The sequence below is a fragment of the Artibeus jamaicensis genome, unplaced genomic scaffold (genome assembly GCF_021234435.1).
Source record: "Artibeus jamaicensis isolate MK-2021 breed Jamaican fruit bat unplaced genomic scaffold, CSHL_Jam_final scaffold_1964, whole genome shotgun sequence".
Taxonomy (NCBI): domain Eukaryota; kingdom Metazoa; phylum Chordata; class Mammalia; order Chiroptera; family Phyllostomidae; genus Artibeus; species Artibeus jamaicensis.
In genome coordinates, this window is record NW_026522030.1 from 22,807,670 (window position 1) to 22,835,414 (window position 27,745).

A 27,745-nucleotide genomic window follows, 5' to 3' on the forward strand; every position below is an offset into this window, starting at 1 on the left:
ACCCAGGCATGTGCTCTGACTGGGAATCGAACCGGCAACCCTTTGGCCCACAGCCTGTGCTCAGTCCACTGAGCCACACCAGCCAGGGCAGAGGTGCCTTTCTGTCATGAGTCCTGGCTGAGGGCATGGGCAGGAGGTAATAAGGTAAAAGTAGAGGGTTGGAGGTGCTGGAGGCTGGTGGCAGGGCGGGCTCCACTTGGGGTGTTGGTCCCCCGAGGCCATATTTGTCAGCTCGGGGCTTCCCATGCAGCTGGCTCAGCAGATCCCACGGTTTAGCAGGTGACTCACCCTTCACCCTCACATGGCCCTGGTTCAGGAAGGGGCAGGTGTGTGTATGCAATGGAGCACCTATGTGTTCATCTCCATGGGACACGTGCTATGTTACATGCCTGAGTTTGTGTGTGTGCCCATGTTTGACGGTGCATACAGGACAGAAAGTCCCCGTGCACATAGGCCGTGTGGGCCGTGCAAAGATGTGGGCCACAGGTGTGGAGGGTGCACGTGGCATGAGGTGGAGGGCTACAGTGGACACACGGCTCTTCCCAAAGCACTTGTGCGTGGGTGCTGGTGTCTCCCTGAAAGATCGATGCAGCTTTGGAGCCTGGCAAACAATCAGAAAAGGAGGCCCGGGTGGCGGGCGGGTGAGAAGTCTCCTGATGACAGCTTATCCTCTTCAAGGAGGGCTTGGCTGGGCCAGCTAGCAGAGCTGGGCGCTCTAAGCCCATGGTGACAGGAGCGGTTTCTCTAGGCTTATCCCTTAAGCCTCTGGCTGCAGGCCAGGGCGGCTCCCTCATCCTAACCCTGAGAGGGCATGCGCACTCCGCAGGCCACACAGGCAGGTCAGGAGTGTGGCAGACAGGCAGGTGTGGAGCCAGAGCTTTCTCTTACTTTCTCTCAGGCTGGAAGGACATAAGGGTCCAGGTGGTGCCTGGTCTACGGGAGATAGGAGAGAAGCATGTTAGCCTTAGGTTGCCTGCGCCCCTGCTCTGTGTGCATTCGGTGCACTGGTACCCCATGTGCTTACATACCCACATCTGGGTGTCCTGGCCCCTACCACGGCTCCAGCGCCCTGCTGCCGCCTTCCCATCATGCTCCATGATCTGAGAGAGGCTTGAAGTTGGGCAAAGAGCCTGGGCTAGGAGCCAGGAAACCTGGGTCCTACTCCAAGATGTTCCTTTACTTTTTCTGGGACTCAGTTTTCCCACTGTGAAATGTGGAGGGACAATAATCCCCATGGGGCCCCCTCGAAAGGCTGTTGGTGACAGATTTTCATGGAGGTTTTTGGAGAGCCAGGATGGCTTGGTCTTGGGGGCCTCGGGTGGGGAATGGCGGCATTCCCTGGGCTGTTCAGGGGAAGGATGAGGGGTTGAAAGCAGATAAGAATCTCTAAGAACTTGCCTTCTGGGCTCCAAAGGGTATCCAAATCTCTTAGAGAAGCGAGACATTTAGTGTTCTGGGGCTAAGCTTCAAAACAAATTAAAGTCACAGGCCAAGACAAGCCCGAGGTGAGGCTGGGAAAGTCTGTCCACCCCTCCCCGGCCCCCCCAACATTGCTGGCCTGCTGGGGGTGAGCGGCAGCATCCCCCAGACTGAGGTTGGGAACCGCCTCACAGCTCTCCCAGCCTCTCATCCCTCCCCACCCAGCAGGTCCCCACTCCGCACCCACACCCCCAGCTTGCTGTCTCTCAGGCTCACACTTCCCCCAGTTCAGAGTTTTCATCCTGGGGCCGTAGGCTTAGCCAAAGCAAACAGACAGCACCAAAGTCAACAAAACAAGACAGGAGGCAGCATAAGTGATGTGAAAAAGAAAACTTGGAAGCCGCAATGAAGGCATGTGGGCTGGGCTGGCGTCTCCCCTCAGAGCAGGACCCTGGGGCTAAGGGTGATCCTGCCATCATCCCTTATGGGGAGAAGGATGGGACTCATGGCCAAAGGAGTCAGGTTAGACCGCCAACAGGGGGCGCTAGTGCCCAGTCTTACGGGTGCCATTAAAAAGCGTGTGGTTGAAAGGGGGAGTATTTCGACCCCCCACCCCACTGAAGCCCTAGTCTAGGTTGCCTCAGCTGCTGCAGGAAACAAGTGAGAGTATAACTGGGGGTCAGGGCTGTGTGTGGGAGCAGTCAGGGCACGAGCAAACAGGCTGGAACAAGAGCAGGAGTGAGGAGCTCCCGGCTCTCTGCCCTGCCCAGGCTGTTCGCCCCAGGGCTCAGGGTCTCTGAGCCACGCATGCCAAAACCCCCACTCCATCGCACCCACAGGCATAGTCACTTGACCTGACAACCTAGCTCTCCCCCACTCAGGGCAGGGGGAGCTCGGTTTTCTCATCATACATTTATTGTGCATCTGCTATGCACAATATGCTCTACAGGCCAGGTCATCACCGGGAGGCTGCCCGCCAAAGACCTTGTCCTGCCTGAATCTCCCAGCCACTGGGTGAGGTTGTTGATTGAGCTGGTGATTGTAGGTCTGTGTTCGCCCCCAGATCCAGGAGGCACCAGGGAGTCAAGGTCAGTGAGCTGAGTGGCCAGTCTGGAATGGCAAAGCCTGGGAGACCAGATGCACCCACCTGGAGCAGCTGGAGATCTGGGTGGAAGTCCATGGGCTTTGATCTTGCTGCCTGTGGAATGAGCATAGGAATATTCCACCCGCAGCCCTTCTACCTGGCCCTGGGGTCAGGCACGGCAGGGGGTGTTAGGGCAGGGCCCCCTTCCTCAAACAGGCATCCTCTCTACCACAGAGTGTCAGTTCTCCAGCAGGCACTTGCCACACCTCTTATCAACTTGATCTACTCTCCCAACAACCCTGAGAGGTAAGGATTAGTATCTCTATTTTACAGATGAAGACACCCAGTTAAATACCTTGCTCAAAGTTACCCAAGCCAATTAAGAGGCTGAACTGTTTTCAAGCTCAGATTGCCTGGCTATAAAGCCTGAGCTATGAACCACAGCTCACCATCTGGGTGGGGGAGCCCCACCTTCCCACTCTTGATAGCCAAACTGTGAACCAGACCCAGACTCAGGTGCCTGGCCAGCAGGTCCCTGGGTTTCCCATTGCTCCTTCTGCCACCATTTCACTCTTTCAATATTCTTGCAAAGTCTCTCTGATCCTGACTCCCCTCTTTGCTCTGACTAATCGGGTACTAGAGACTCCACTATTATTAGACCTTTCTTTTCTGTGGGTTAAGAAATTGCTGTCCAGAGCTTCTTTAAAATGCTTTAGTGTGAAAGAATTTTGGAATTGATTAAGGCAAAAATCAAAGGATGAAACTGGGAGGTGAACAGCTGATGGGGAAACTTGACAGTGGGAGGGTCAGGCTCCCACCCCCTGAAGCCACTGACTGGCCTGCACCACCGAGCAGGGAGCTAGACATCCTGTGCCTCCGCGTGGGATGCAAGAGGAGGCGCGCAGCACTGTTCACAAGGGACTCCCCCTGCCCCCCAGTCTGAACCTAAATAAAATCACACCATTAGAGCTAACTTGCTGTATATTCTGAGAAATACAGGAGATGAAGAAAAAGTTAGATGACACCACAAGGAAGCAAACAGACCAATCTAGAAAATGGACTTTCTATAGAACCATATTTATTCCACAAGTCAGTGACATGAACAAATAATAGGATGAAAGGGGAACTGCTCATGTTTGAGAGAGCACTTAACCTGCCCTGGCTGGTGTGGCTCCATTGGTTGAAGTGTTGTCCTATAAACTGAAAGGTCATGGGTTGATTCTCGGTCAGGGCACATGCCTAGGTTTTGGGTTTGGTCCCGGTCAGGGTGCATAGAGGAGGCAACTGATCATCTTAAGGTTTCTCTCCCTCATTTTCTCCCTCCCTTATCTTCTCTTTAAAATCAACAAGCATGTCCTCAGGTGAAGATGAAAAAAAAAGAAAAAGAAGAGCACTTAACCCTAGTAATGTGTGATTTTGTTTGGATCCTGGCCCAAACTAACAAACTAATTAAAAAAGGCATTTTGAAACAGCCGTGGGTACTTGATAATTCCATGAATTATTCATTTTGTCAGGTATGGCATTGCGATTATGTAAGAAAACGTTCATTTTAGAGATGAATATTGAAGAATGCAGAAGTGAAATGACATAATGGCTGGGATTTGTTATAAAATGCTTCATAAAAACAGAAAAAACTAGAGCAAACAGTTTGGGAGCAGTTTAGATACGGCTGGGTTGGAGCAGGTGGAGGCAGACAGTCCGCTTAGACGTAAGGGAGAGAGGGCTGTGGGTCATTTGCCGCAGTGGGCTGAGGCCTGCGCTGGGGAGAGCACCCGGGGGATGGCGCTTTGGGGAGGCCGGAAGGGGCGGGGACGTGCAGGCCACGTTCTCCGGGCACGGTGCCTGCGAAGATGTTCTTTTTAAAAGCCCATAAAAATTGTCTTCTTTTAAATTAAGAAAAAAAAAATGAACTTGTAGGTTGAAAAAATCTTTCAATATGCAACATTAATATATTCATCTTTATCTCAGCACAGTTGTAAGATACCGTTCAAAGCAATGTTCATTTACTGATTTGAAAGAGAGAGAAACATCAGTGAGTTGCTCCGCTCATGCATTCACTGGTCGATACTTGTATGTGCTTTGACCAGGGGTAGAACCCACCTGCAACCTTGGCATATCAGGGTGACACTCTCACCAAGTGAGCTACCCGGCCAGGGTATAAAATATGTTCTTTATTTCATCTTTTTAAGGAGGAGGGTGCCCACAAGGCAAAAGTGGCAAGAGCTATGAAAGTCAGAAGTGGCCCTAGGGTGGAGAGGTGCCTGCTCAGAGATGGACCATGAGCATGCAGGAAGCCACTAAGCCTGCACTTTGGGGGACAGTCCCACAGGGGTCATGGTTCTCCCTTCATTCTGCATTCTATTCAACACAGATGCATTAGGGTATCCTCTCCCTGGGCCAGGAGCCAGGACATCTGGGTTTGACTCACTCTGCATCCTGGGCTGTGCCCAGAGCAGAAGAGACTGTACCTGCCTGCCTAGCCCAGTCTGGCCCAGCCTGCACCCCAGGGACCAGTGCGAGCGTGGGAGGATCCTCTACTGATGCTGGGAGGGGCCCAGAAACTGGCAAGGCTACACCCTCCTTGGGGTCCCAGTGTTCCACTGAGCCTTCCTGGCTGAGATGCAATGCCTGTAGGTGCCCTGCTCCCTGCCTGCACAGACCTCTCTGCACAGGCCCTTGGTGTAATCACTATGTTCTTGAAAAGCTGTAAATAAAATCCCACAGGATGGCATGCTTTCCTGCTGAAGAGAGATAACCTGTGATTGTTTCCTCTAGGTCTCTACTCCCTGTTTGTCCTCAGTGGAATGCCTGTGTTTGGAGAGGCCTTGGGATTTGGACAAGAATAGGGGAGTGAGGAGGTAATGAAGGGAGTCACTGGCCTGGCCCATTTGTAGGGAAGAAGGGAGGGTGCCCAACTTGGGGAGACCTCAGTGTAAGTGGGGAGGTAGGGCAGTCACATCGCATCAGGGCTGCCAGGCCACCGGGCCTGCCCACTTTCTCAGGCTGAGCAGGAGAGGGTAGAAAGAGTAGCTTACCCTGGGGTGGCTGAGATGGGCTTTGTGCCCACCTCAAGCCCCCTGTTCCAGGCCCATAGCTCCCGGCCAGATCAGATAGGGCACGTTCCTGCAGTGAGCTGCCCACTGACTGGGACTGTGCTGACGCAGGCAGGAAAATATTAACCCAGTGGAATAGGTTCACAGTCATGTGTGCAGGACTCTGTGAGTATGTGCGTGTGTGTGTGTATGAGAGAGAGACACACACACACACACAGAAACACAGAGACTCAGAGAAAGCAAATATAGAGCAATTTTCACATGTAAGACCAGAGATATGCACGTGCACACATACACCTGCCCATTCACACACTTGTTCACACATATACAAAGATGCAAATACTTTCTTTTTATATGTGCAAATTCCTTCAGTGTCATCTCCCAACTTTGTTGATGAGACCCCCTCCTCCAGGAAGCCTTCCATGAAATCTCCAGCTCATACTAGAATGTAACAGGCCTAAGCTCTCTGCCTGGTTTCCAATGCCAAATTAGGCAGTCTGACAGGAGCTGTAGAGTGCAGCAGGACTGGGTTTGAGTTCTGGGTCTTTGCCCTTGGCAAGTGACTGTGCCTTCTGGCTCTGCTCTAGTCTTTGTTCACTCTGTCCTGGAGGCCCAGGCACGACTCTGAGAAGGGAGGATAAGAACTGGGGCTGGGGGCCTGGTTATTGCAGAGGGTCAGGGTTAAAGGTCACCCTGGGTCCTGTCTGTGCTCTTCCCCCTCAGTCCTGCCCCAGACCAGCCCCTCAACCCCCGGTTCTGTCTGGGAGGACCCTGGCCTGCTGGGGCAGGGGCAGGGCCCTGACTGGATGTTCTGGCTCTGGGTGATCTTGGGCAAAGTTGCTATCTTGTACTGAATCTCATTTTCCTCCCTAAAAAATGAGTTTGAAAGGGGACACTCACCTGGGTGAGACTTAAGTGTCTTCTCTCTTTTTGAGCAGAATGAGAATCTCATGAACTTCAGGTGATTTCAGAGACCAGGGCTCCTTTCCTGCTGATTGAGACCATGGACTCCTCAGTTACACAATGGGTTCCTGGGGCTCAAGAGGCTCTGGAAAACCCCAAGTCTAAAGTAAGTTGATGGAAAGCAGTTTGCATGATGAGGAAGTTAGTCAAGTGGCAGGTTGGTTGAAACAAATTATTAACTAAAATGATTAGCTTTTTACATATCAGCCCTTTGAGGGGCATTTTGGGGAAGTTCAGAAAATTTTTAGCATCTTTGGGTATTTTCATCTAATTTTTGAAAATTTCTATTTGTGTGCACACTCCTTACCAGGTTTCAGTGAGCTGTGTCTGTCCCATGCTATTTATAGTAAAGGAAGAGGTGGGCACGTTAAAAATTCTGTGTGCACAGTCCCACGTGTGATGTGGACGTGGACCTTTTGACACCCAAAGTTCTTTTGAACAAATGTTTGAATGAAGAAAGTGCGGTACAAAAACCTGGTATAAATTTCATTCTACTTATTGTTGACAACGTGGGGAGGGGAGGTTTACACGTGTGCTCGTGAAAAAGGGTGAGAAGGACACTTGCCAAACCGTCAGCAGGAGTTTTCGTGGAGTTAGGAGTTGTCATGTCTTTTAAGGTTCTCTCGGTTTATTTATATTATAGGTAATAAAAGAATAAAAGGATCTGAGATTTAAAAATCTGTTTTCTATTTAAAAAAATTTTCCACTCCAAGGAGAGACAACTGTATCTGCTTGACTTGCTTGACTGTGTGGTCATAGGTATTCAAGTGTTCAGTTAGGTCAAGCACTGACAGTCCCCATTTGCCAGTTCGAGTGGTAAGATTTTTAGTGTCATGAATGAGAAATGGGAGATTGATGAGCATGGGGTTATTCTAACCTTTTGCTAGTAAAAGCAATGAATTGCAGGCAAAATTAGAATGAGAAAACTGAACAATTTCTGAAAGAGTACTAAATGCCTAAAGAAATACCAGAGTTTGCAAAATACCAATTCATTATCAACCAATTTAGTTTTTCAGTTGAATTCATTGGGGTGACACTGGTTAATAAAATTATATCGTTTTCAAGTACACAATTCTACAGCAGATCATCTGTTCACTGTATCGTGTGCTCACCACCCCAAGTCAAGTCTCCTTCCATCACCTTTTATCCCCCCTTTACCCTCTTCAACCAAATTAGTTTTTTAAAAAGATTTTATTTATTTTTAGAGAAAGGGGAAGGGAAGGAGAACGAGAGGGAAAGAAACATCAATGTGTGGTTGCTTCTCAAGTGCCCCCTACTGGGGACCTGGCCTGCATCCCAGGCGTGTGCCCTGATGAGGGCTCGAACCAGCAACCCTTTGGTTTGCAGACTGGCGCTCAATCCACTGAGCCACACCAGCCAGGGCCAACCAAATTAGTTTTGACTTAATGGTCTATTGCTGACTTCATAAACATTTTCCTGGGGCCCATCTGGATGCCAAAGTGGCTAGGTGGGAGAACCATGTATCTGCCAACCCCATTTCACAGATGAGAAAGCAGAGGCCCAGCGGCAGGGACTGAGCCAAAGTTGTGCAGTGAATTTAATGCCCAGTTAGGACTTAAACCCAGGTCAGTGTGCAAAGCATCTGGAAGGGACTTCACTGCAGCTCACAGCTAGGACACCCAGTTAAATTTGAGTTTCAGAGGAACAATGGATAGTGTTTTAGTATAAATAGGTCCCAAATATTGCAAATACTGTTTTTCTAAAATTTGAATTTCGCTGAACATCTTGCATTTTTCCTAAAGATTTCATTTGTTTATTTATTTTTAGAGCAAGGGGAAGGGAGGGAGAAAGAGAGGGAGAGAAACATTGATATGCAAGAGATACACACCCCCATCTGGGGACCTGGCCCACAATCCAGTCATGTGCCCTCACTGGGAATTGAACCAGTGACCTTTCAGTTTGCAGGCTGGCACTCAATCCACCGAGCCACATCAGCCAGGAAAAGTGTCTTGCATTTTATCTGGTGGCCCTACTCAGAGTCTACCCTGTGAAGGTAGGACCCCAGGTGTCTCCTCTCGGCCTCCCACACATACCCATTGGCCCCAGAGGTCACTCCAGGTTCTATACCCAACTGTGACCCAAATGCCCAAACTCCTGGCCCCTTTAGCCGCCTCTCTTCTCTCCACAATTGGACTTCCTGCCTCCTCAGCCATCACTTCTTCGGCGCTGTGGCCACCCTCTCTGTCCCCCCAGCTGATCAGGACGGCCCCCTGTCGCACCCAACTCTGCGGCCTCTGACCTCCCGAGCACCTGGTAGCCTGTTGGCAGCCCGGTGCGTGGGTTTCCGTCTCCTCCTTACCTGCTCCTTCTCAGTCACCCTCCTGTCCCCAGAATCCCGCCCCTGTCCCTTGCTCCACGACCTCACACCTTCGGGCAATCCCATCAACCCCCATAGTGAATGCCCAGGTGCTGATAACTTTTGTTCTCTTTTCTTTCTCCAGCTGGACCCTCTCGCAAGCTCGGGCCCAGCCGTGCCTCTGTATGCTGGATGTTCAAGGGCCTCAAGGGCCTCCGGTTGGCTCCTTTGCTCTTCTCTTTGCTTAGAACTCTTCAGTGGCTCCCCAGGCCCTTGGGATAAAGTCTGATCTCGTGTCCTTCAAGGTTTGCCCCTGCCCACTTCTCCATCCCTCCTTCTGCAAGCCACTCACCTCTTCCAGAAGACATTAAGTTTTCTCAGAATCCCACTGGGCTTCAAATGGCTTCAAATCATCACCCCATCTCACCCTCCCCATCGCCTGGGTGGACTCGGCTCCCATGTCATCTCTTCTGGAAGATTCTTGACCCCCTTCAGGTTGGCTGGCTTAGCTACTGCCTGTATTCTCTCCACCTTATCACAGTGTATCCTAAGTCATCTGCCATTTCTCTCTCTCTCTCTCCCAAGAGACAAATGGGACAGTGTTTTCTCCACCGCTGGTCCCCAGCACCCAGCCTAGTAAATGAGCTTAACCTCTGACTCCAGCATGGGTCTCAGTCCCCTCCCTCACCAACCTGACCCCAGCCCAATCCAACTTTGCCCGAACTCTAACCTCATTCTAGACCTCAGCTCCACTTTTATTTTTTCAAAGATTTTATTTATTTATTTTCAGAGAAAGAGGGAAAGGGAGGAGAAAGAGAGGGAAAGAAACATCATTGTGTGAGAGAAACGTCAGTTGGTTGCCTCTTGCACACCCACAAATTGGGACGCAGCCGGTACCCCAGACACGTGTCCTGACTGGTAATTGAACTACTGTAGAACCACACCAGCCGAGGCCTCAGCTCTATTTGTGACCCTTACCCTATCCTCATATCAATAGCACACACAAGAAAGGAATAAAGACATGTGTCCCCTGGGGTAGATCCTCCTGTCCTGAAGGACGGACTTCGCATTCTGAAGCCACTTGAGTCCGCAGAGGTGAAGGGTGTAGCCTCAGCATGAGGGCAGTGGGAGAGTTCATTCCTTAAGGATGAGTTCTGACTTGGAGAACTGAGGCTGACCCCTGCCTCTCCCTGAAGAGTGACCTGCAGGGCAAGTTGGGGTGGGGACCTGGGCAACCCGGGCTCCAGACCTGGCCCAGTCTACTGGCACCCTCTAGAGGACGGTTCTATTACCAGAGCTGGCTTTGAGCAACCAACTCTTACTCACACAGCCTTCCCACGGGAGAGGCTGCCCGGCCTCAGAAGCTCCCTGGACTATCCTGCGCACCAACAACCATTGTTCTGCTTTGCCACCGGTCACCCACTGAAATCCCACATTCCTCCTCCACGGAGGCCCCAACGTACCCCAGCTCCAGAAGTCCTCTCAGAAGGCAGCGGGTCCCTGGGCTTGCTCCTGACCCCGCCGTAGTCACTGAGCTCCTGTGCCCCAGGTCAGAGCCCCATACTCTGGTTGCCTTCGGTTCCTTCCCAGGGGCCTCGCTTGCCATTCCCAACGGAAGCATTTTCAAGGACAGAGCCTACATTTCCCCCTCCCCTGCTCAGGCGGGGGCTCCCAGAGAATGAGACCCAGGCTTCTCCTCCCATACCCCAGACTAGAGACCCCCAGGGGTCTAGGCTTGGCTTTCTACCTCCCCTCTCAGACGGGGGTTTCCCTGCAAAAATGGCTATGCGCCCTCCTTTCCCTCACACTGGGGAAGTCCAGGGCCTGAATCCCCCTTGCTCTTTCAGAATGGGGGCTCTCTGAGAACTGACCCAGGTTCTCCTCCCCTGCTCTTCCACCTTGCTGCTGATCTCTAGAACTTTCCAATCCACGTTCTGGGCCGCTCTCCCCACAGCCAGACACTCGGGAGCCTTTGGAGCCTCCCATGGGTCTGGGGCCTGGGAGGGCTTCCTCTGGCTTTGGGCTGGACCCTTGGCTTGGAGGATAGGCCCTTCCTCTGAGACCATGAGGCCGAGCGCCCACCCGGAACACCACCTCTGACCACACAAGCGTTGTCTCAGAACCCGGTTTCCGTGGCACCGCTGGCGGGAGAAGGGATGCTATTTTGGGCAGTTCATCTGGACTTGGCTCAAGTGACACGGGCCAAACCCCTGCCCCACTGACCTCTCCCCTGGAGGAGCAGAGCAGAGCAGCACTTGGAGCCGCTCCCGAGGAGGGCTGAGAGGCGGGTCCTAGACTGGGGACACAAGGACAGCAGAGCCCCAGCTCAGAGCCTGGGACGGTCATGGGGGAACAAGACCAAGACCGGCTGTAACTGAGAGGCCCCCAAGGTGGACACCGAGAAGCAGAAGGCACTTCAGCAGAGTGAGTCTGCTCTGGGCGTGGCTGGCAGCCTCCCTGGCGGCCCAGGCTTTGGGATGACACTCCCTGGGGACTATTTGGGGACACGACCATGGGACTGTCTGGGGAAGGAGCCTCAGCTGGGAGGTGAAAGCCTGGGTGTCTATTCTGGTGTAGTCCTGGGTTGCTGCAGGACACTCTCTCTGGGCTTTGGTTTCCTTACCTGTAAATTGAATGTCGGAGGATCAGCAGTGGAGCCAAGATTGGGAGGGTGTGTTCCACTGGGCTGTCAGCAGGGCATGGGGTGGGGGATGTGGACCAGGGGAGTGTGGAGACCAGCTAGACTGAAGCAGAAGGGATGCAGATCAGAAAGATGATTTGATTTCAGCTTCCAGGTCCCTCCCCTGGAGTCCTCCTTTGAGAGACTGGGGCTGGGGCTTAACGGTTTCTGCAGTCAGGGCTAGGGTCGTGACCGTATTGCAGCCGAAGGAAATTGGGCTGGAGAACAGCGGGGACAGACAGGATAGGGAAACCCAAGGATTTGCAAGGAAAATGGGAATACAAGGAATTTCCAGGAATAGTGAGAAAAAAACTTTGCTCTGAAGTAGGGGTATGGACTAAATGAATTTTTAAGACCGCATCCTTGTGTGTGTGTGTGTGTGTGTGTGTGTGTGTGTGTGTGCAAAGAAGAAGCCCTAGAAAGTCAAGTTTAAGTCAGCAGCAAGAGAGCTTGAGGTTAGACTAATTAGAGGCAATTATAGTGGCAGCTCTGAGGGAGGAGCCACTGAGGGGAGTCGGTGGGCATCTCCACTGTCAGAAGTGGACTTGTTGCAGATACGGGAAGGAGCTCTGAAGGGCCTGGTCCGGAGGTCAGGGGTCCTAAAGCCAGCGTGGGTAGAGGGGGTGGGACTCCAGGGCCTCATCCCATTGGCTGAAGCACATCCAACCCACCTCTACTCCCTGCCAGGTTGGCTGGGTTGAGGGGTTGGAACTGGCAGCGGCTGGCCCCGTGGCTTCTGCCCCTGGAACCTGAGGTCTGATGAGAATGCGGAGCCAGATTCTGTGCCCCCCCCCCAGCCCTAGTGACCGCTCTTTGGTTCCACAGCATCTAAAAATCTCTGACAGAATATGACTCAAGCAAACAGGAAGAAGCGGTAAGCACCCACTCCCCCCCTACACCAGCCTCCCGTCTCCCACCCAGCCCACCCAGTGCCCTCTCTGCTCCACCCTCAGCTTCTCCCTCATGTCAGTTGATGCCCTCAGTAGCTCAAGGGGCCCAGAAGGGCCTCTCCCACCGGCACCCATAGCCAAGCACAGGCTGGGCCCTGGGGTGAGGGGAGGCCCAGAAAGACCCGGTTATGGGTTACTGGGTTGTCAGTGAGTTCCAAGTCCCTGTATGGAGGTGATGCTCCACCGAACTGAACTCACTTCCTCTCATCCTCTCAGGTTCAGGTTTTTGGGGGTGAAATAAAAGCCAACATCCTTGCTATGGCCGAGCCCCTACCCACTTAGTTTCCTCTCTGACCTCCCCCTCCCCCAACCCCCACTCTCCCCACTCCGGTCACACTGACCCCCCTTCCTTACCTCCAAACATGCTGAGTCCCTCAGTGACCGTTCCTTCTTCCCGAAACACTCTTCCCGCAGTCAGTCACAGGCTCACTCCCTCACCTCCTTCATGTCCTTGCTCAAGCGCCACCTTCTCCATGAGGCTTACCTTGACCGCCCTATTTGAAGTCACACCCCACTCCTTTTCCTTGCTCTGTCTTTCCCTGTAGACATACTACTTTCTAACACACAAATGTACTTGCTTATTACATTTCACTGCTGCCTGTCAGCTGCCCATGAGCAGCGATGTTTGTGTGTGCACAGTCCTGGGTGGGGAGAACGGGCGCGTCCCCCTCTGTGCTCACGACACCGCTGCCTGCAGCCGAGGGCCCTCCCGGGGCTTTCAGACCCTGTTTCCAAAGACCCGCTGGCGTCCTGCCTGCAACTCAGCCCCAGTTGGAAACAGATTCCTCCGCTCCCGCCAGCCCGCTCCTCTCCTCCGGTCCCAACTCAGTCTAAGGTCCCCTTCTCCTTTGCTGCTCAAGCCAGAAACCAAGACTTTGTCTTTGACACTCTGTCTCCTCCAGGCCGCACGTCTAGTCACCGGTTTCCTAAAACACGTAAAACCTGCTCACCCTCACCATTCTTCCTACCACCACCCTATTCCCCCACAGCCACTTCAGGCCATCCTCTGCCTATTTGTAAAAAAAAATAAATTTATTGAGGCGACACTGGTTAATAAGATCATACAGGTTTCAAGTGTACATTTCTGTGATATATGATCTGTCTGGTGCGCTGTGTGCCTGCCACCCAAAGTCACCAGGTATTTGACCCTCTTTACCCTTCACTCCCCTATTCCCTCTCCCCTCTGGTAACCACCACGCTGTCGTGTGTGTCTCTGAGTTTTTGTTTGTTTTCCTTGTTTGCTCATTTGTTGTCTTTAGTTTTATATTCCACATATGATTGCGATCATATGGTTTTTTTCCTGTCTGACTTATCTCGCTTACCATGATAGTCTGAAGATTCATCCATGTTGTCGCAAATGGCGATGTGTCACCTTTTCCTGTGGCCGAGTAAGTGCTCCTTGTGTGTATGAACCCGGCCTTCTTCACCCAATCACGCCCATTCTTCAAAGGGCTCAGGCCACGCCTCCTGGCTGGGGCTTCTCACCTGCGACGGGGCTGCCATGGCCCACCTCGCTCACTGCACAGAGCGTTCCCAGGGTGGAGCCTGAGTTTTTACTTTGTATCTCTGCGGCCTGACTCACTAGTAGATGTTCAATAAACATTTGTTGAATGAATAACTGTTAGTTAGCAGGTTGGATGGTCGGCTTGGGGTGAGTTGGATAGTTTACTGTTGGTTGGTTGATTAGATAATTAAATGAATGAGTTAGCAGGAGAGTTGGTTGGTTGGTTACGTTGCCAGATTGATTAATCAGCCGAAGGACTGGTAGGTGAGTTGTCAGCTATTTAGTGCCTTGGTGAGCACGTACGACTTAGGTAATTATTTGGTTGGCTTTTCGTGTCTTTGTAGGTCAGTTTTCTTAGATGTCATTTTCTCATTCTCTGCCCTTGAGCTATTTCATAAATGTCCATGGGTCAAGTGACCTCCAAGTGTGTAGCTCTAAACGAGACCACGTGACCTGCTGCCTGTTTATAGGTCATCTTCACCTACATGCTTAGTGGGCTCCCCGAACTCTGTGCACCCAGAAGAGAACTTCCCATTCTCCTACCTAGGCCTGCTGCTTCTCTCCTGGGCCTCACCTGCCCTTCTGCTGCTCCGGACAGAGGCTGGGGCCGCCACTGCCTCATTCCTCTCCATTCTCCTCTCTGACCAACACCAAGGCCTGTCAGAATGACTGTCTCCTAGCCATCTTCATAACACCTTGGCGCAGGTTGCCATTGCCTCTCAGCCTGCCTGTGGCAGAAGCTTCCAGATGGCTCACCGTGGCCCCCCACCTGCTCCCTCACCCCAGCCTTCATAGAGGGGGCAGCCCCTCCTGTTTAAATCCTCCGCCGGGCCCCATGGCTCTCTGGGCCAGGTTCAGATTCCCTAACAGGGGCCATGAGGCCTTTTGCCATCCGGCCCTGTGTTCCTCTCTGCCCATCTCACGCTGTGTTCACTCCTCTCCCTAGCCAGCCCCTCCTTACAGAACTCCTCGACACCTCGCACCCTGTCTTAGCTGCGAGCCTTTGCCCATGCCACTCCAATGCCCAGGACTTGGCCAGCCTTCTATTCTTGACCTAAATTTTCCACCTTATGGGAAAGCCTCCTGCCCCCTCCTCTAGGTCTTTGGCTTCTTCCCTGCAATCTCAGGGCTCACACTTCACCTGTGGCAACACTCCTCACACTTCATAGTAGTTGCATAATCATTTGTTTTTCTTATTGAGAGCAGGGATCATGCCACACGTAGGAGGCATAGTAGGAATTGAACAAATCTTGGTTCGGTGGCTGGTTGGTGGTTATTTGCCACTTACTGTATCCTGCCTACTGTGTGGTGAGGAGGAAGGGGCCAGGATTCCAGACTGTCTCGTGTCCTTGACTTCCTGCTCTGTCCACCTCTCCTCTGCTTCTGTGGCACTGTCCCAGCACTGTTCTTGGGTTCCTGCCTGCCTCAGGCTGCTTGGAGGCTCTTCTTTGGGCTGAGGGGGTCAGCCATGAGGGCAAGGGGACCCTACATGGTGACGCACGGGAGCTGGATTTGAATGGGAGAGAAGGGATCACTCAGGCAACTCCACATCCTCCATATGCTCAGCCCGGGGTTTGTTTTCCCGGAATAAGGACAGAGCAAGGACTAGGGTGGGTAGCAAGGACTAGGGTGGGTAATCTACGAACATGGAGGCTCAGCCAGAAAAGTGAAAGGTGTTTTATCCATGGCTGGTTTGTATTTCTCACTCCCTCTGTTTACTCTTTGCTGCTGTGAGGCTGGGGAAATTAGGAAAGCTGAGGCAGGGTGAGGGGCGGGGTTGCTATCGGGAGGAGGTAGTGGGTGCCAGGTGTCAGCCTCAGGCTGTCAACAGGGAGGATCACCAGTCTTCACAAGCACGAAAGGCCACACTCAGAGTTACCGGCATCTCTCCCCTCCTTCTCCTCTTTAGCCTCCACACCCCATCTCCAAATTCAAGCTCTACCCCACCCCACCCCTTAACAGATGATGGCAACTATAACACCTTTTCCTCTATCCATCCAATCATGGGTTTATTAAATAAATACTTATCAAGCATCTACCTAAAGTGTAGAAGGTGCTGGGGATCTAGTGGAAAGGTAGATAGATGAACTCCCCAGTGTTCGTTCATACCACAGTGTGTACTGAATACCCGCTCTGTGTCTGGCACTGTGCTACACACTGAGAATACGCCAGAGAGTGAGATCCAGTCCCTCCTTTTCTCTCTCCTTCTCTCTCATTTGTTCATTCATTCATTTGTTAATTCACTCACACGCTCAATCGTAAACATGTTTGTGTTGACCTGGTTACAGAGCCTGATGCACTTGGCAGACAGTTCTCTTCATCTCTGGCAGAACTTGGTGCATATTTCAGGCCTCAGTGCTGTTTATAGAGGCTGGAAGCAGAATTTGCCCCACCCTCTGCTGTTTCCAGAGCCATTTGTGGCTGTCAGATCCTGCCTGATGTCTTGTCTGCATCCTCAGAGATCTGGTTCCTGCAGCTAGGCAGGCAGACAGATAGACAGCTGAGCTCCACCTTCCTGCCTGCTCAGTCCCATTTGCTTCTCCCCCAAGGCTCACTGACACCCCAGATGGCATTCATCAGATCCCCAAATGCCCGCTCTGCAAAGTGGTCTTGCTGACGTGCCCTTCCCAGCAGTCTAGTCCCCACCAGAAGGGAGAAGGGGCACGACCTGGCTGAGTCCCTCTCCATGTCCCTGTGACACTCGGTTGTCTCTGATCTCAGCTGTCCCAGTAGCCCTGGGCAACAGAAGGTGTGTGTAGACAGGCTGCTGGGTTACACATTAACAGCCGTGAGTGGAAGGGCTGATGGGTAGCAAGTGCACTTGAGTCTCACGGCTGCCCATGGGCCGCGGCTGCTGCTTCAGGTCCTCCCGCAGCCCCAAGATGATCTCGCCGCCCATGGTGATGAAGATGCAAAAAGTACTGCAGAAGGAGGTGGTGCGAGAGTTCCTGGCTGAGCTCATGAGCACATACGTCATGATGGTGAGTGGGTGGGCTCTGAGGAAGGGGCATGAGCCCCAGGACTTCAAAAAGGTGAGGCTCAGTAAGGTCAACCCACGACCCCCTCCCTCTGCGGGCCCCCTGGGTCCCATTGTCCATGCCTCAGTCTCTGAGCTGGGAAGCTGAGGGTAAAGCATAGGAAAGTAACAAAAGAGCTCTGTCTGTCTCACCAAGTCTTTCTGGCACATTAAGGGCTTATAATATTTGGGGGCAGAACAAAATTATGGGCTGGGGGGGTGTCAGGAGGTGTGGCTGGAAACCAAGGGAGATGGGAAACCGAGAGGAGAGTGGAGGGAGGGTTTAGTGCCAGGTGTTGAGAATCAATCCTGAGACACTGAAAGTTTACACGCAGTGGAAGGAGGTGGTCAGATTTGGCTTTTAGAAGAAAATTCTGGCTGTTGTGCAGAGTCTCAGCAGAATGGGCAAGGTCAGAGGCAGGGGAACAAGTTAAGAGACTTGCAAAAACCTAGGATAGAGAGAGGGTGGCGAATGGTCCGGAGATGGAGAAGAAACCACACATTCGAGGCAGGTATACAAGATGGAATGAAGATTTGATAAGCCATAAAGTACCAAGTAGGGTAGGTACCCTACTGAAAGTAGGGTAAGTACCAAGGGGGACATTCTGAGCCCAGGGTCCAGAGCAGGGTGAGAGGTGAGGTCAGTTTGGACGTGATCAGGTGCGGCGCCAGGGAAGAAATCCCAGAGGTGGTTCGATACGGCGGTCTCAAGCTCCCGAGAGTGGCTTGGGCTGGAAGTACAGAGTTTGCCAGGGTATGGATGGTGGTTATCAAAGCCGTTCAGTGAGAGTATATAGGGAAGGAGAGTCAGTTGAGAACAGAGCCCTGGAGAGGCACACAAAGTGGCCTGAGAAGTGTTGGCCAGAGATGTGGGTGGAGACCAGGCCACAGAAGGGGGGTGGGGATTCACAGGAGGAGGGAGTGGTCAGTGGCATGGGGGGCTTCAGCCAGCCAGAAAAGGTGAGAAGTGACAAAGGTCTGTAGGGGTTGATGAAATGGAAGACACTGGGGACTTGGCAAGGGTTCCTTTAGTGGACGATGGGAAAGAAGATCGCAAGCAGGAGGCAGTGTCTTAGGAACTCCCTCTCTTCAACTGCTTCAGCCCAGCCACCCTCGCCAGCCGGGCCCCTAAGCGGTGCCATGCTTGTTTGCACCTTATGGAGGATCCAGGTCGCTGAGAGAAAGGAGCAGCCTCTGGGAGGAGAAGTAAAGGCAGTCAGGAGCACGCCAGAGGAAGTGGGGAGAGAGGCAGTGTGTGTGGTTGTGTGTGTGTGTGTGTGTGTTGAGCCACAGGGTAGGAGATGATGGGACCCACCGAGCCCAAGGGACTCTGAATATGTGGGTTCTTATCCTGATCCTGCCACCGAGTCACCAGCTGGTGCTGGTCAGATCTCTCCGCGGCTCAGAGCCTATCTTCTCAGTTATAAAACGCGTTAAATGGGGCCTGTGTGGGCTTTGAAGCTGGGTTTGAATGCTGGCTCTGCTATCACGTACCTGTGTGATCTTCTGTAAGCATCTCAACTGTTCAGAAGTTTAGCTTTCTCACTAGTGAACATGGCACTAACATCGAGCTGGCAGGCTTGTGTGAAGAAGGCCAAGAGGCCGACACCCAGTTCACAAGCAGGGCACATGTGTTGGTCTCTGGTCACTATGACAAGGGCTCTCAGCTGCCCTCCCCTCCCTGCCTCCCACCCTTTCCTCAACCCCCACTACTCACCCTGCTGCTTGGCTCCCGAGCTATGAAGGAGCTATGACAACACTCGATTCTGCTGTGTCTTAATCCAGAGCAAAGTAATTCATTACATTCCTGCTCCATGAGGGCTGTTAAACCTTGGAACCGAGGAGGCAGGAGGGTGCCTCCTTGAAGAGCTCTTAGGGAAAACAGGCACCACCCGCGTCCATTGATGCCTGCCCGTGTCTGCGTTTCTCTTCATTTTATCAAGATTATTATTGAGCACCTACTGCATACCTGGTGCTGATGCTAAACCAAGCCCCTTACATGCAGCATCTTCCCAAACCCTCACAACAGTCCTGTGAATGTCTATTATTATTCCCATTTCTCGGATGGGGAAACTGAGTCTCCACGAGACTGTTAGTTGCCCAAGGTCATATGTTAAGTTACGATTAAATCCAGTGCAGTCTAATATCACAGTCTTGATTCTTAATCTCTATGCTGTGTCCCTTAGCCTAGCTCAGGCACAATTTCTAGCACCCTGGCTGTGAACTGTCTCCTGGCTGAGGTAATGCCCTCGCCATAGGTCATCCATGACCTCACCCTGGGCCTGGTTTTCCCACCTACAGAGTGGAGCACAAACATTTGCCATTCAGATTTGCTGTGAGAATTAAAAAGAAGTAACACATGGTACTGGCCAGGCAGCTCAGTGGGTTAGAGCTTTGTCCTGATACGCTGGGTGTGTAGGTTTGATCCCCGGTCAGGGCACATAGAAGGAGCAACTAAGGAGTGCATGGATGGGTGGAACAGCAAGTCAGCGTTTCTCTCTCTCTCTCCTCTTTCCTTTCTCTCTTAAAAAAAAAAAAGGTAACACATGTAAAAGAACTTTGGAAAGTTTAAGCTCATATAGGACATTGTATTGTTATTTTTAGTTGCTGGGCCTGTGCCAAGTTGATCAGGAAGGACACTCAGTGAGTCATCAGGGTGAAGGTTTTCCTAGAAAAGCAAGTGTGACCTTGGGCTCCCTTTACTGCAGCCAGGTCGAGGGAAATGGATTGTTCTACTCAATTCCACTCTGCAGCTCTGGGGGTATTGTCCCTGGGGCTGGCCTTGTGGCTGCTGGAGGGACTCAGCAGGCTGGGCCACATTCACTGGCCAGGGAGGGGAGGAGCTGGGCCATCAGGGCTCTGAAAAATCAGCTGTAGAAGGGAACCAAACCGTAGGGCAGGGGTTGCAAACTCGCAGGCGCCAGAGGCCAGAGCAGCAGTGCAGAGTGGTGAGGCCCGTGGTTAACACTGCGGGCCTGTGCGAGGACGCAGCCGCCCCAGTCCCAACTGTTGCCGTGCAGGCCAGCATGCAAGGCCAGCGTTACCTGGGCTTCTGATTTCTCAGGAGAAGCTGAAACTGATGATCAAAACCAAGTTATCCAGCTCTGACTATTGCGTCTCAGTGGGTTGAGCAACAGACTGTGAAACGAAAGGTCGTCGGTCTGATGCCCAGTCAGGGCGCATCCCTGGATGGCGGGCCAGGGCATGTGAGAGCAACTGATCGATGTCTCTCTCACACATTGATGTTTCTCTTCCTTCCTTTCTCCTCCTCTCTCGAAAAATAAATAAATAAATAAATAAATAAATAAATAAACACGCCCAAGTTATCCAAACAAAACATGTGTGCTGGATGAATTGGGCCTCTGAACTGCCGATTGGCAGCCATGGCCACAGGAGATCATGTGGGATTTATTCACTCATTCATTATTTTTAGCAAATGGTTCTGAGCTCCTACTTGGAAATAAGGACTCTCGTTCTTCAGATCCTCTATGCTGGCTCCACTCCCTGTACGCCCTGACACCCCCTCAACCTGTCAGCCTGTCCTGGCCTCACTCCCCGCTCTCACACCCCACCTGTTCTGTCCTCTCCTGCCTCATCCTACCCTTGACCCTAAGCTGGCCTGCCTCTGGGCCCCTCTGCACCTGTCCTGGGGCTCTTGGGGAACCCGGTGGGCCCCCTCCTCTCCTGGGCTGTTTCACGTTTCCTCAGACTCCCCCAGAGCTGCTCTGTTCTCTGCCTGCCCTTTAATCAGCAGGCGGCTTCCTTGCCAGCTTGACAGGGAAAACCATCAGGCGGGCTTCCTCTCTCTGGCCGTCTGGCTCCTCACCCACCAGGCCCCTTCACCACCAGACACACCTGCCTGTGCGTGCTCCAATCAGGGCAGGGCCCCTCCCTCGGTCCTGGAGGGTCCTGCACTCCCGGGCCCGTCCCACCCCGTACTCTACTGGGGTACTTTGCTCCGTCCTTTTCTCTCTCTCCAGCTTCTCCCTCTCTTAACTTTTTTCCTAACCCTCACCTAAGGATATGTTTATTTTATTTATTTATTTCAAATATTTTATTTATTTACTTTTAGAGAGAGGGGAAGGGAGGGAGAAAGAGAAGGAGAGAAACATTGATGTGAGAGACACATGCCCCCAACCAGTGACCTGGCCCATAACCCAGGCATGTGTCCTGACTGGGAATTGAACCAGTGACTTTTTGGTTTGCAGGATGGTGCTCACCCAGTACCAGTCAGTGATGTTTATTGATTTTAGAGAGAGAGAAAGAGAAAAAGAGTGAAAAACAAACATCAATTGGTTGCCTCCCAGATGCACCCAGACCAGGGATTGAACCCACAATCTAAGTATGTGCCCTGACTGGGGATCATGCAACCCTTTGGTGCATGGGACAATGCTCCAACCAGCTGAGCCACCTGGCCAGGACACTCTTACCCTTAACTTACCAGAGTCGCTCTGCTTAAAACAGCACAACGCAGAACAAAACATCCCTCCCTTCATCCCATGAGCCCCTTCGTTTTTCACAACCTCGCTCCCTCCCTTCTCAGGCAGGTTCATGAAGGGAGGTCTACAACGGAACCCTTCAACCCTTCCTCACTGCCTCCTCACTTCTCAGTCTCTCGAACCTGATTCTGTCCCCATGGCCTGATGACACAGTGCTCGCCACATTACTAGTGACGGCTGGATTGTCACATCCAAAGGGATGCTTTCTAGGCCTTCGTGCATTAAACCCAAAGGCTGCACATGACTGATGACACCGCCCTCGGGAAACTCCGTTCCTCCCTGGTGTCCAGGACGCTTTCTCTCTTTGTTCTCCCTCATTTCAACACCCACTCCAGCTGGGGCTTCTGACACCTGCCCCTGCGGGCAGAGGTGCTGCCTCGGTTTGGCTCTCAGCACCTTTCCACCCTGCGTCCTCCCACTGGCCTGCGTCCTCCGTGACAGCTTGAGAGGTGGCCCTCATGCCACAGTTCTCCAAGTTTTCTTCTTCAAAAACTTTAGATAAGAACTGCCCAAGGGGCCCTGGCTGGTGTAGCTCAGTGGATTGAGCATGGGCCTGTGAACCAAAGGATTGCAGTTCAATTCCCAGTCAGGGCACATGCCTGGGTTGCAGGCCAGTTCCCAGCAGGGGACGCACGAGAGGCAACCATACATTGATATTTCTCTCCCTCTCTCCTTCCCTTCCCCTCTAAAGGTAAATAAATACAAATCTAAAAAAAAAGAACTGTCCAAGGGGAAAACAATATGAGCTACATATATAATTTAAAATGCTCTAGTAGCCACATTAAAAAGGTAAAAAGTGATAGGTGAAGCTAATTTTAATAATTGTTATATTTAACCTACCTTGCCAAAATATTACCAGTTCAACATGCAGTAAATATATAATTATTAATAAGATTCTACATTCTCCTTTTCCTACTAAGTCTTTTTTTGGTAAAAATTGATTTGCTTTAAAAAGAGAGAAATATTGATTTGTTGTTCCATTTAGTTATGATTCATTAGTTGATTTTTTTATGTGCTCTGATTGGAGATTGAACCCACAACCTTGGCATATGGGGATGACACTCTAACCCACTGAGCTACCCGGCCCCACTAAGGTTTTGAAATCCGGTTTGAAGTCCTTACACTTCCAGCAGATCTTGCCCTGGCTGTGTGGCTCAGTTGCTTAGAGCACTGTCCTGTAAACCGAAAGGCTGTGGGTTTGATGCCTGGTCAGGGCACATGCCTAGTTTACAGGTTAGGTCTCCTGTCAGGGTGCATTCAAGAGGCAGCCAATAGATGTTTCTTTCCATTCCTTCTCCTTTCTCTAAAAACTCAGGGAGCATGTCCTCAGGGGAGGCTAAAGAAAAAGTGCAGATCTTACTCAGGACTAGCCACCTTCCAAGTGCATAGTGGCCACATGGGGCTAGTGGCCATCATATTGGATGATACGAATCTAGACTCTGGTTTCCAACAGTCTGGAGACCTAGAGGCCCCTCAGAGTCGATGTGTCCAAAACAAACAGACTTTTCAAAGGAGGTGCCATCTGAGCGTGGCCTTGGAGTATCACATTTCCGGGATCTAGGGTCAGGTACTCCAGACAGGCAAGACACAGGTGCGTGAAGAAACAGGGCACGCGGGGGCGGGGCGGTTGTTTGGCCCGAGGCTGTCTGGCAGGCCGACTGCCTGGGCTCAGATCCCCGCGCACCACGTGCGGCCGCGCCGCTCCACTGAACCGGCCACTCCGCTTCTCTAAGCCTCGGACTGCACACGTGTTAAGTGGGGAGATTACAAATACCTGATGCACATGTTGGTGCAGGGGTTAAAGGAAGTGACAGATGCAACTTTTACCAGTGCCTACCACACAGTAAGTTCTCCGTAAATTGTCGTTATTATTGAGAAGTAATACTATTGCTGAATATAGAGAACACTGGAGCAGATATCAAACTGAGAGGCAGAAATGACCCAGGGTCTTGAATGGTGGCCTCCTGAATTTGGACTTGATCCTAGAAATGAAGGGGAGCCAGTGAAGGTTGGAATGAGGGGTAGACATGGTCAGATCTCTGTGTTAGAAAAGGTCGCTCTTGCTACGAGGAGGAGGCTGAGCAAGATCTGGGCAGAATGTGAGCAGAACTGACTGGGTGTGAGGTGGAGGGACAGAAAGCTCTCATCTGTGACTTCCAGTGACTTCCAAGTTTTCGGTTTGGCCGATGGGAATGAGAACATAGGACAAGGATCACATTTTCTGAGATGGTGAGCTTTCAACATAGAGCCTGAGATGCCTGTGGAACACCCATACTTCCAGTGGGTTCTGGACACAGGGATCTGGCTCCCAGGTGCAGGTTTGGGGAATTTTAGCGCAGTAGACTTATCTGAAGCTGCAGGCCTGGTAAGAAGACCCAGGAAGAGTGTCTGCAGTGAGATGTGAAAGGGGCCAGGGATGGAGCCCTGGGATCATCCACATTTATGAGGCAGATGAGGGAAAAAGATGTGGGAAGGAGCTGTAGAGAGGGAGAGGCTACAGAGGTGAGAGGAAAACCAGGAGAGAGAGGTGCCGTGGAAGCCAAGAGGAGGGACTCTCCGGGAGCAGAGTGGTTAAGGGGGTCAAAGTCAGCAGAGTCAAGTAAGACGATGTGTGAAGGGACCTTTGGGAAATCAGAAGGGTGAACCCCCAGAGAGCTCTGTTGGTGAGATGTGGAAGAAGAAGCCAGGTCGAGGAGGGGGAGCAAGGGAAGGGATAAAGGAACCGATGGGTGGGTTCTTTCCTGGAGCCTGGCTGACACTGAGGGCGTGTCCCAGACTCCGCAGGTGGACTAGGAGGCTGGGCTGAGGTGGGAAGATTTACTTTTAGGAAGACAGAGACCTGAGTCTGTGGGAGCCAGTCAAGGGGAGCATGGAAGATACAGGCAAGAGGGAGGCCTCTGCAGAGGGAGGGAGAGGCTGGGTGCAGGCACAAGAGCCGAGGGACAGTCTGGTGTGGATTCAGGTGGGCAGCTGCAGGGGGCTGGGTGAGGGCCCAGCTTCAGGTCTATAACTGAGGGCCTCTAATCTCCCTGTGAAGGGTGTCACCTGAGGACATCCAAAAGTCAGGGATGGGCAAGGGCTAGAATGACACCCGAGGGCCATGGGAATATTGCTGAGGGCAAGAGCATTAGAATCTTCTGGCTTCCAGGGCTGATGAGTGTGGGGGCAGGGGCCTGTGGATGGGGGCCTTGGCGTGAAGTCTGGGGATGCCCCCGAGCAAACTTCCTTCAGGTTGGGCTGCAGTGTGAGGCGCTCTGAGGGGTTCCATCCACACCAGCCATACCCTCCTTGAAGCCCGGACCCCTCCCCTGAACTCCAGGTGGACTCGGGGTCCAGGACCCTGGATGTGTTTGTAAGAGCCCCCGACTCCACTGCCCCACATCGGCTCCTTTTGCGCCCCCCACCCAGCCCTTGCTGGTCAGGTCTTGGAGGACTTGACGGGCGAGGGGGAGGGTCACGAGGAGGAAGGCCTACGGAGGGAGACTGAATGGCAGAGGGTCTCCGAAGGCAGTCTGGGGAGGCCCAGGGTGCGAGGGTGAGGAGCTCGAGCCGAGCTCTGAGCCCTCTGCTGAGGCTGGGGCTCTGGGCAGGCAGTCCCTCAGCCACCCTCCCTCGCAGGTGTTTGGCCTTGGCTCCGTGGCCCATATGGTTCTAGGGGACAAACTTGGGAGCTACCTCGGTGTCAACTTGGGTTTTGGCTTCGGAGTCACCATGGGAGTGCACGTGGCAGGAAAGGTCTCTGGTGAGTGAGCCTGCGCCCTGCCTGCCCCGCATCCCCTGCAGGTCCCCCCTCCCGCCTCCAGCCAGCCCCTTCTCCCACTCCGCCTGTGCCCTGGCCGCCCAGAGGGAGGGCACCCGAAACCCCCTTCCTCTGTCTTGCCCAGACTCTTCAGGAGCCTCCTTCACCCACCGTTTTTTACGTGGGGTCAACTCAGGCTGTTTGACTTCTCTACTCCTCACTTCCCTTAATGGTCAAATGGAGACGGAGGTCCCTGCCTCGGTGGGTCCTTGTGAGAAATAAAGGAGGATGTGATGCATAAATGCTTGCTTCATTATTATTGTTGCTGCTGTCAGTGTTATTTGTCATTGTTGGTTTCTGCTCTCACTCTGGTGACATGCTCACCCTCCCCGCAGGGGCCCACATGAATGCGGCCGTGACCTTCGCCAGCTGTGCACTAGGCCGCATGGCCTGGAAGAAGTTTCCTGTGTATGTACTGGGTCAGTTCACAGGTTCCTTCCTGGCTGCTGCCACCATCCACTTCCTCTTCTACGGTGAGTGTCCTCCCTGGGTTGTCTGCTGCTGGCCTCAGCCTCCTCCTTAGAAGTGTGGGAAGATGCTGTCTCAGCGTCCCATCCGTGAAAACGCCTGGGAGAGCAGCGCCCTGGAGTTGCTGCCCGTCCCTTCTTCCTACGACCATATTTCTGGGACTCCAGTGGGGCTGAGGTAGGGGCAGGCTGACACTCCATCTGTGCCTCCCCAGGAGCCATTATGGACTACTCGGGCGGACATCTCACAGTGACTGGCCCGATTGCCACTGCTAACATTTTTGCCACGTATCTTCCTGACCACATGACATTATGGAGGGGCTTCCTGGATGAGGTCAGTGGTTCAGGGTGGTTGACCCTCCTCCTGCCCTCCCGATCTCAGGAAGGGACCAGCAGGCAGCCCCTCACCATAGAGAGGAAAAGTACTCTGGTGGGGACTGTACCGAGACACGTCTCTGCCTGTGGGTTTGGACTGGGGGCCCCGCCAAGGCTCTGCTAGGGGCCCTGGGTGGCTGCCATGGCATCTGCTCTCCCAGGTGATAGTTACAGGGATGCTCCAGCTGTGTCTCTTTGCCATCACGGACAATGGGAACAACCCAGCACTGCAAGGGACACAGGCCCTGGTGATCGGCGTCCTCATCGTCACCATTGGAGTGTCCCTGGGCATGAACTCCGGATACGCCATCAACCCGTCGCGGGACCTGCCTCCGCGTTTCTTCACCTTTCTTGCCGGCTGGGGCACACAGGTCTTCAGGTACCGCCCTGCCAAGCACGTTCCGTCAGGTTTTCTATGAGTTCCCGCATGTAGAGGGAGGGGTGATGGGAGGAGCACCACTGGAGAGTCCTGCGCAGCTGCCGGGTGGCCCGGAGTGGGTCCCGCCCTTCCCTGTGACCAGCGTGGATCCTGCTCCTGAGCTGAAGGATCCGCTCTGGCCCCAGATCCGCCCCTGTCCCTGAATCAGGATGAAGCTGACAGGGCCCCAGCCTCAGGGGGCGCTCCAGGGCCCGGGTGCAGCTCACTCACTAGTCTCAGGTCCTACTTCCTGTCTGGGCACGAGGCGGATGCAGGTTTCCTCCCGGACACCGGCCCCCTTACCAGGCCTCTGCCTTTTGCCTGCAGGGCCAGGGACTGGTGGTGGGTGCCAGTGGTGGCACCGCTGCTGGGTGCTTACCTAGGTGGCATCATCTACTTGGTCTTCATCGGCTGCCCCATTCCACGGGAGCCCCAGACACTGGAGAACCACACGGGGAGTGAAGAGCACAGAATACCTGTGTTGCCCAAGGCCATGCCTCACCAAACAGAGGTCTCGTCCCTCGCCTCTGGCTCTGTGTCTCCCCTCACCTCTGTCTCTGTGTCTCCCCACAGCAGACCTTCATTCCCGTCCATCCCCCCCTTAAGTGACTCCATTCGAATACAGCAATTCTAAGTAAGGTCTTTTGTGAATCCATCTCCACCCCAATAAAAAAAGCCTTGTCCCACAGTGGCACCCTCGCTTCCTGGGTGCCTCCTATGGGTGGGCTTCCCTCCTGGATTCTTCTAGGAGCGTTACAGCCCAGAGCTGGAGCATAAAGCCAAGAGGGCCTCCAACTGCCTCCTGTCCTGGGAGCTGGGGCGCCCCCTAGGGGAGCTGTGGAGAAGGGCCAACAGGAAGAACAGGAGATTAGAAAGATGCCAGGCACAGAACAGTGGACTTTCAGGCACATGGTAGGAAAGGAATGGTTTGGGGAAAGGACAACAGCGAGCTGGTGGGGGGTCAGCTCTGGGGACACCCGGAGCTGCCCTGAGATAGGACTCGAGACTCTCCCTCAGTTCTGGCCTTTGCACCAGAATGGACTACGGCCCAGGTCCAAGTGTGTAGATAGGAGGTTTTTTGTTTGTTTGTTTGTTTGTTTTTCATTATTGCCTCACCTGGAAGACTTTTAGATTTTTTAAAAATCGCATAATATTTTAATACCACAGATACACTGTATATTCATTTATATATTTTATGAGT

At 52.8% G+C, this 27,745-nt stretch overlaps 1 protein-coding gene and 1 long non-coding RNA gene across 4 annotated transcripts; one reads left to right on the top strand and one right to left on the bottom strand.

Moving 5' to 3' along the window:
• LOC119053840 (uncharacterized) lies at nucleotides 1-12,874 on the bottom strand. The gene is made up of 5 exons (XR_008389927.1): nucleotides 12,821-12,874; nucleotides 11,460-11,580; nucleotides 6,457-6,604; nucleotides 2,567-2,617; nucleotides 1-933 (listed from the first exon to the last, which is right to left on the bottom strand). It is a non-coding gene; the product is annotated as an uncharacterized LOC119053840 (long non-coding RNA).
• AQP7 (aquaporin 7) lies at nucleotides 11,095-27,232 on the top strand. Of its 3 annotated transcripts, XM_037151631.2 has the most exons (8): nucleotides 11,096-11,260; nucleotides 12,342-12,390; nucleotides 16,834-16,951; nucleotides 25,104-25,227; nucleotides 25,620-25,757; nucleotides 25,967-26,085; nucleotides 26,288-26,505; nucleotides 26,872-27,232. In XM_037151631.2, exons 2-8 carry the CDS (start codon nucleotides 12,365-12,367, stop codon nucleotides 27,176-27,178), a joined length of 1,050 nt encoding a protein of 349 aa, XP_037007526.2. In that variant the 5' UTR covers nucleotides 11,096-11,260; nucleotides 12,342-12,364; the 3' UTR covers nucleotides 27,179-27,232. The 3 variants fall into 3 exon arrangements, with proteins under 3 accessions (XP_037007527.2, XP_037007526.2, XP_053512387.1); XM_037151632.2 differs by lacking the exons at nucleotides 12,342-12,390; nucleotides 16,834-16,951 and having other exon boundaries at nucleotides 11,095-11,260; XM_053656412.1 differs by lacking the exons at nucleotides 11,096-11,260; nucleotides 16,834-16,951 and having other exon boundaries at nucleotides 12,365-12,390.
• The last annotated feature ends 513 nt before the right edge of the window (nucleotides 27,233-27,745 follow it).

Bases quoted from the DNA above. Each gene is read 5' to 3' on its own strand.
- AQP7 (XM_037151631.2), top strand. From the start codon at position 12,365: ATGACTCAAGCAAACAGGAAGAAGCG. The intron at 12,391-16,833 runs GTAAGCACCCAC...CTGCTGCTTCAG, and splicing joins CAAGCAAACAGGAAGAAGCG to GTCCTCCCGCAGCCCCAAGA. The intron at 25,758-25,966 runs GTGAGTGTCCTC...GTGCCTCCCCAG, and splicing joins CATCCACTTCCTCTTCTACG to GAGCCATTATGGACTACTCG.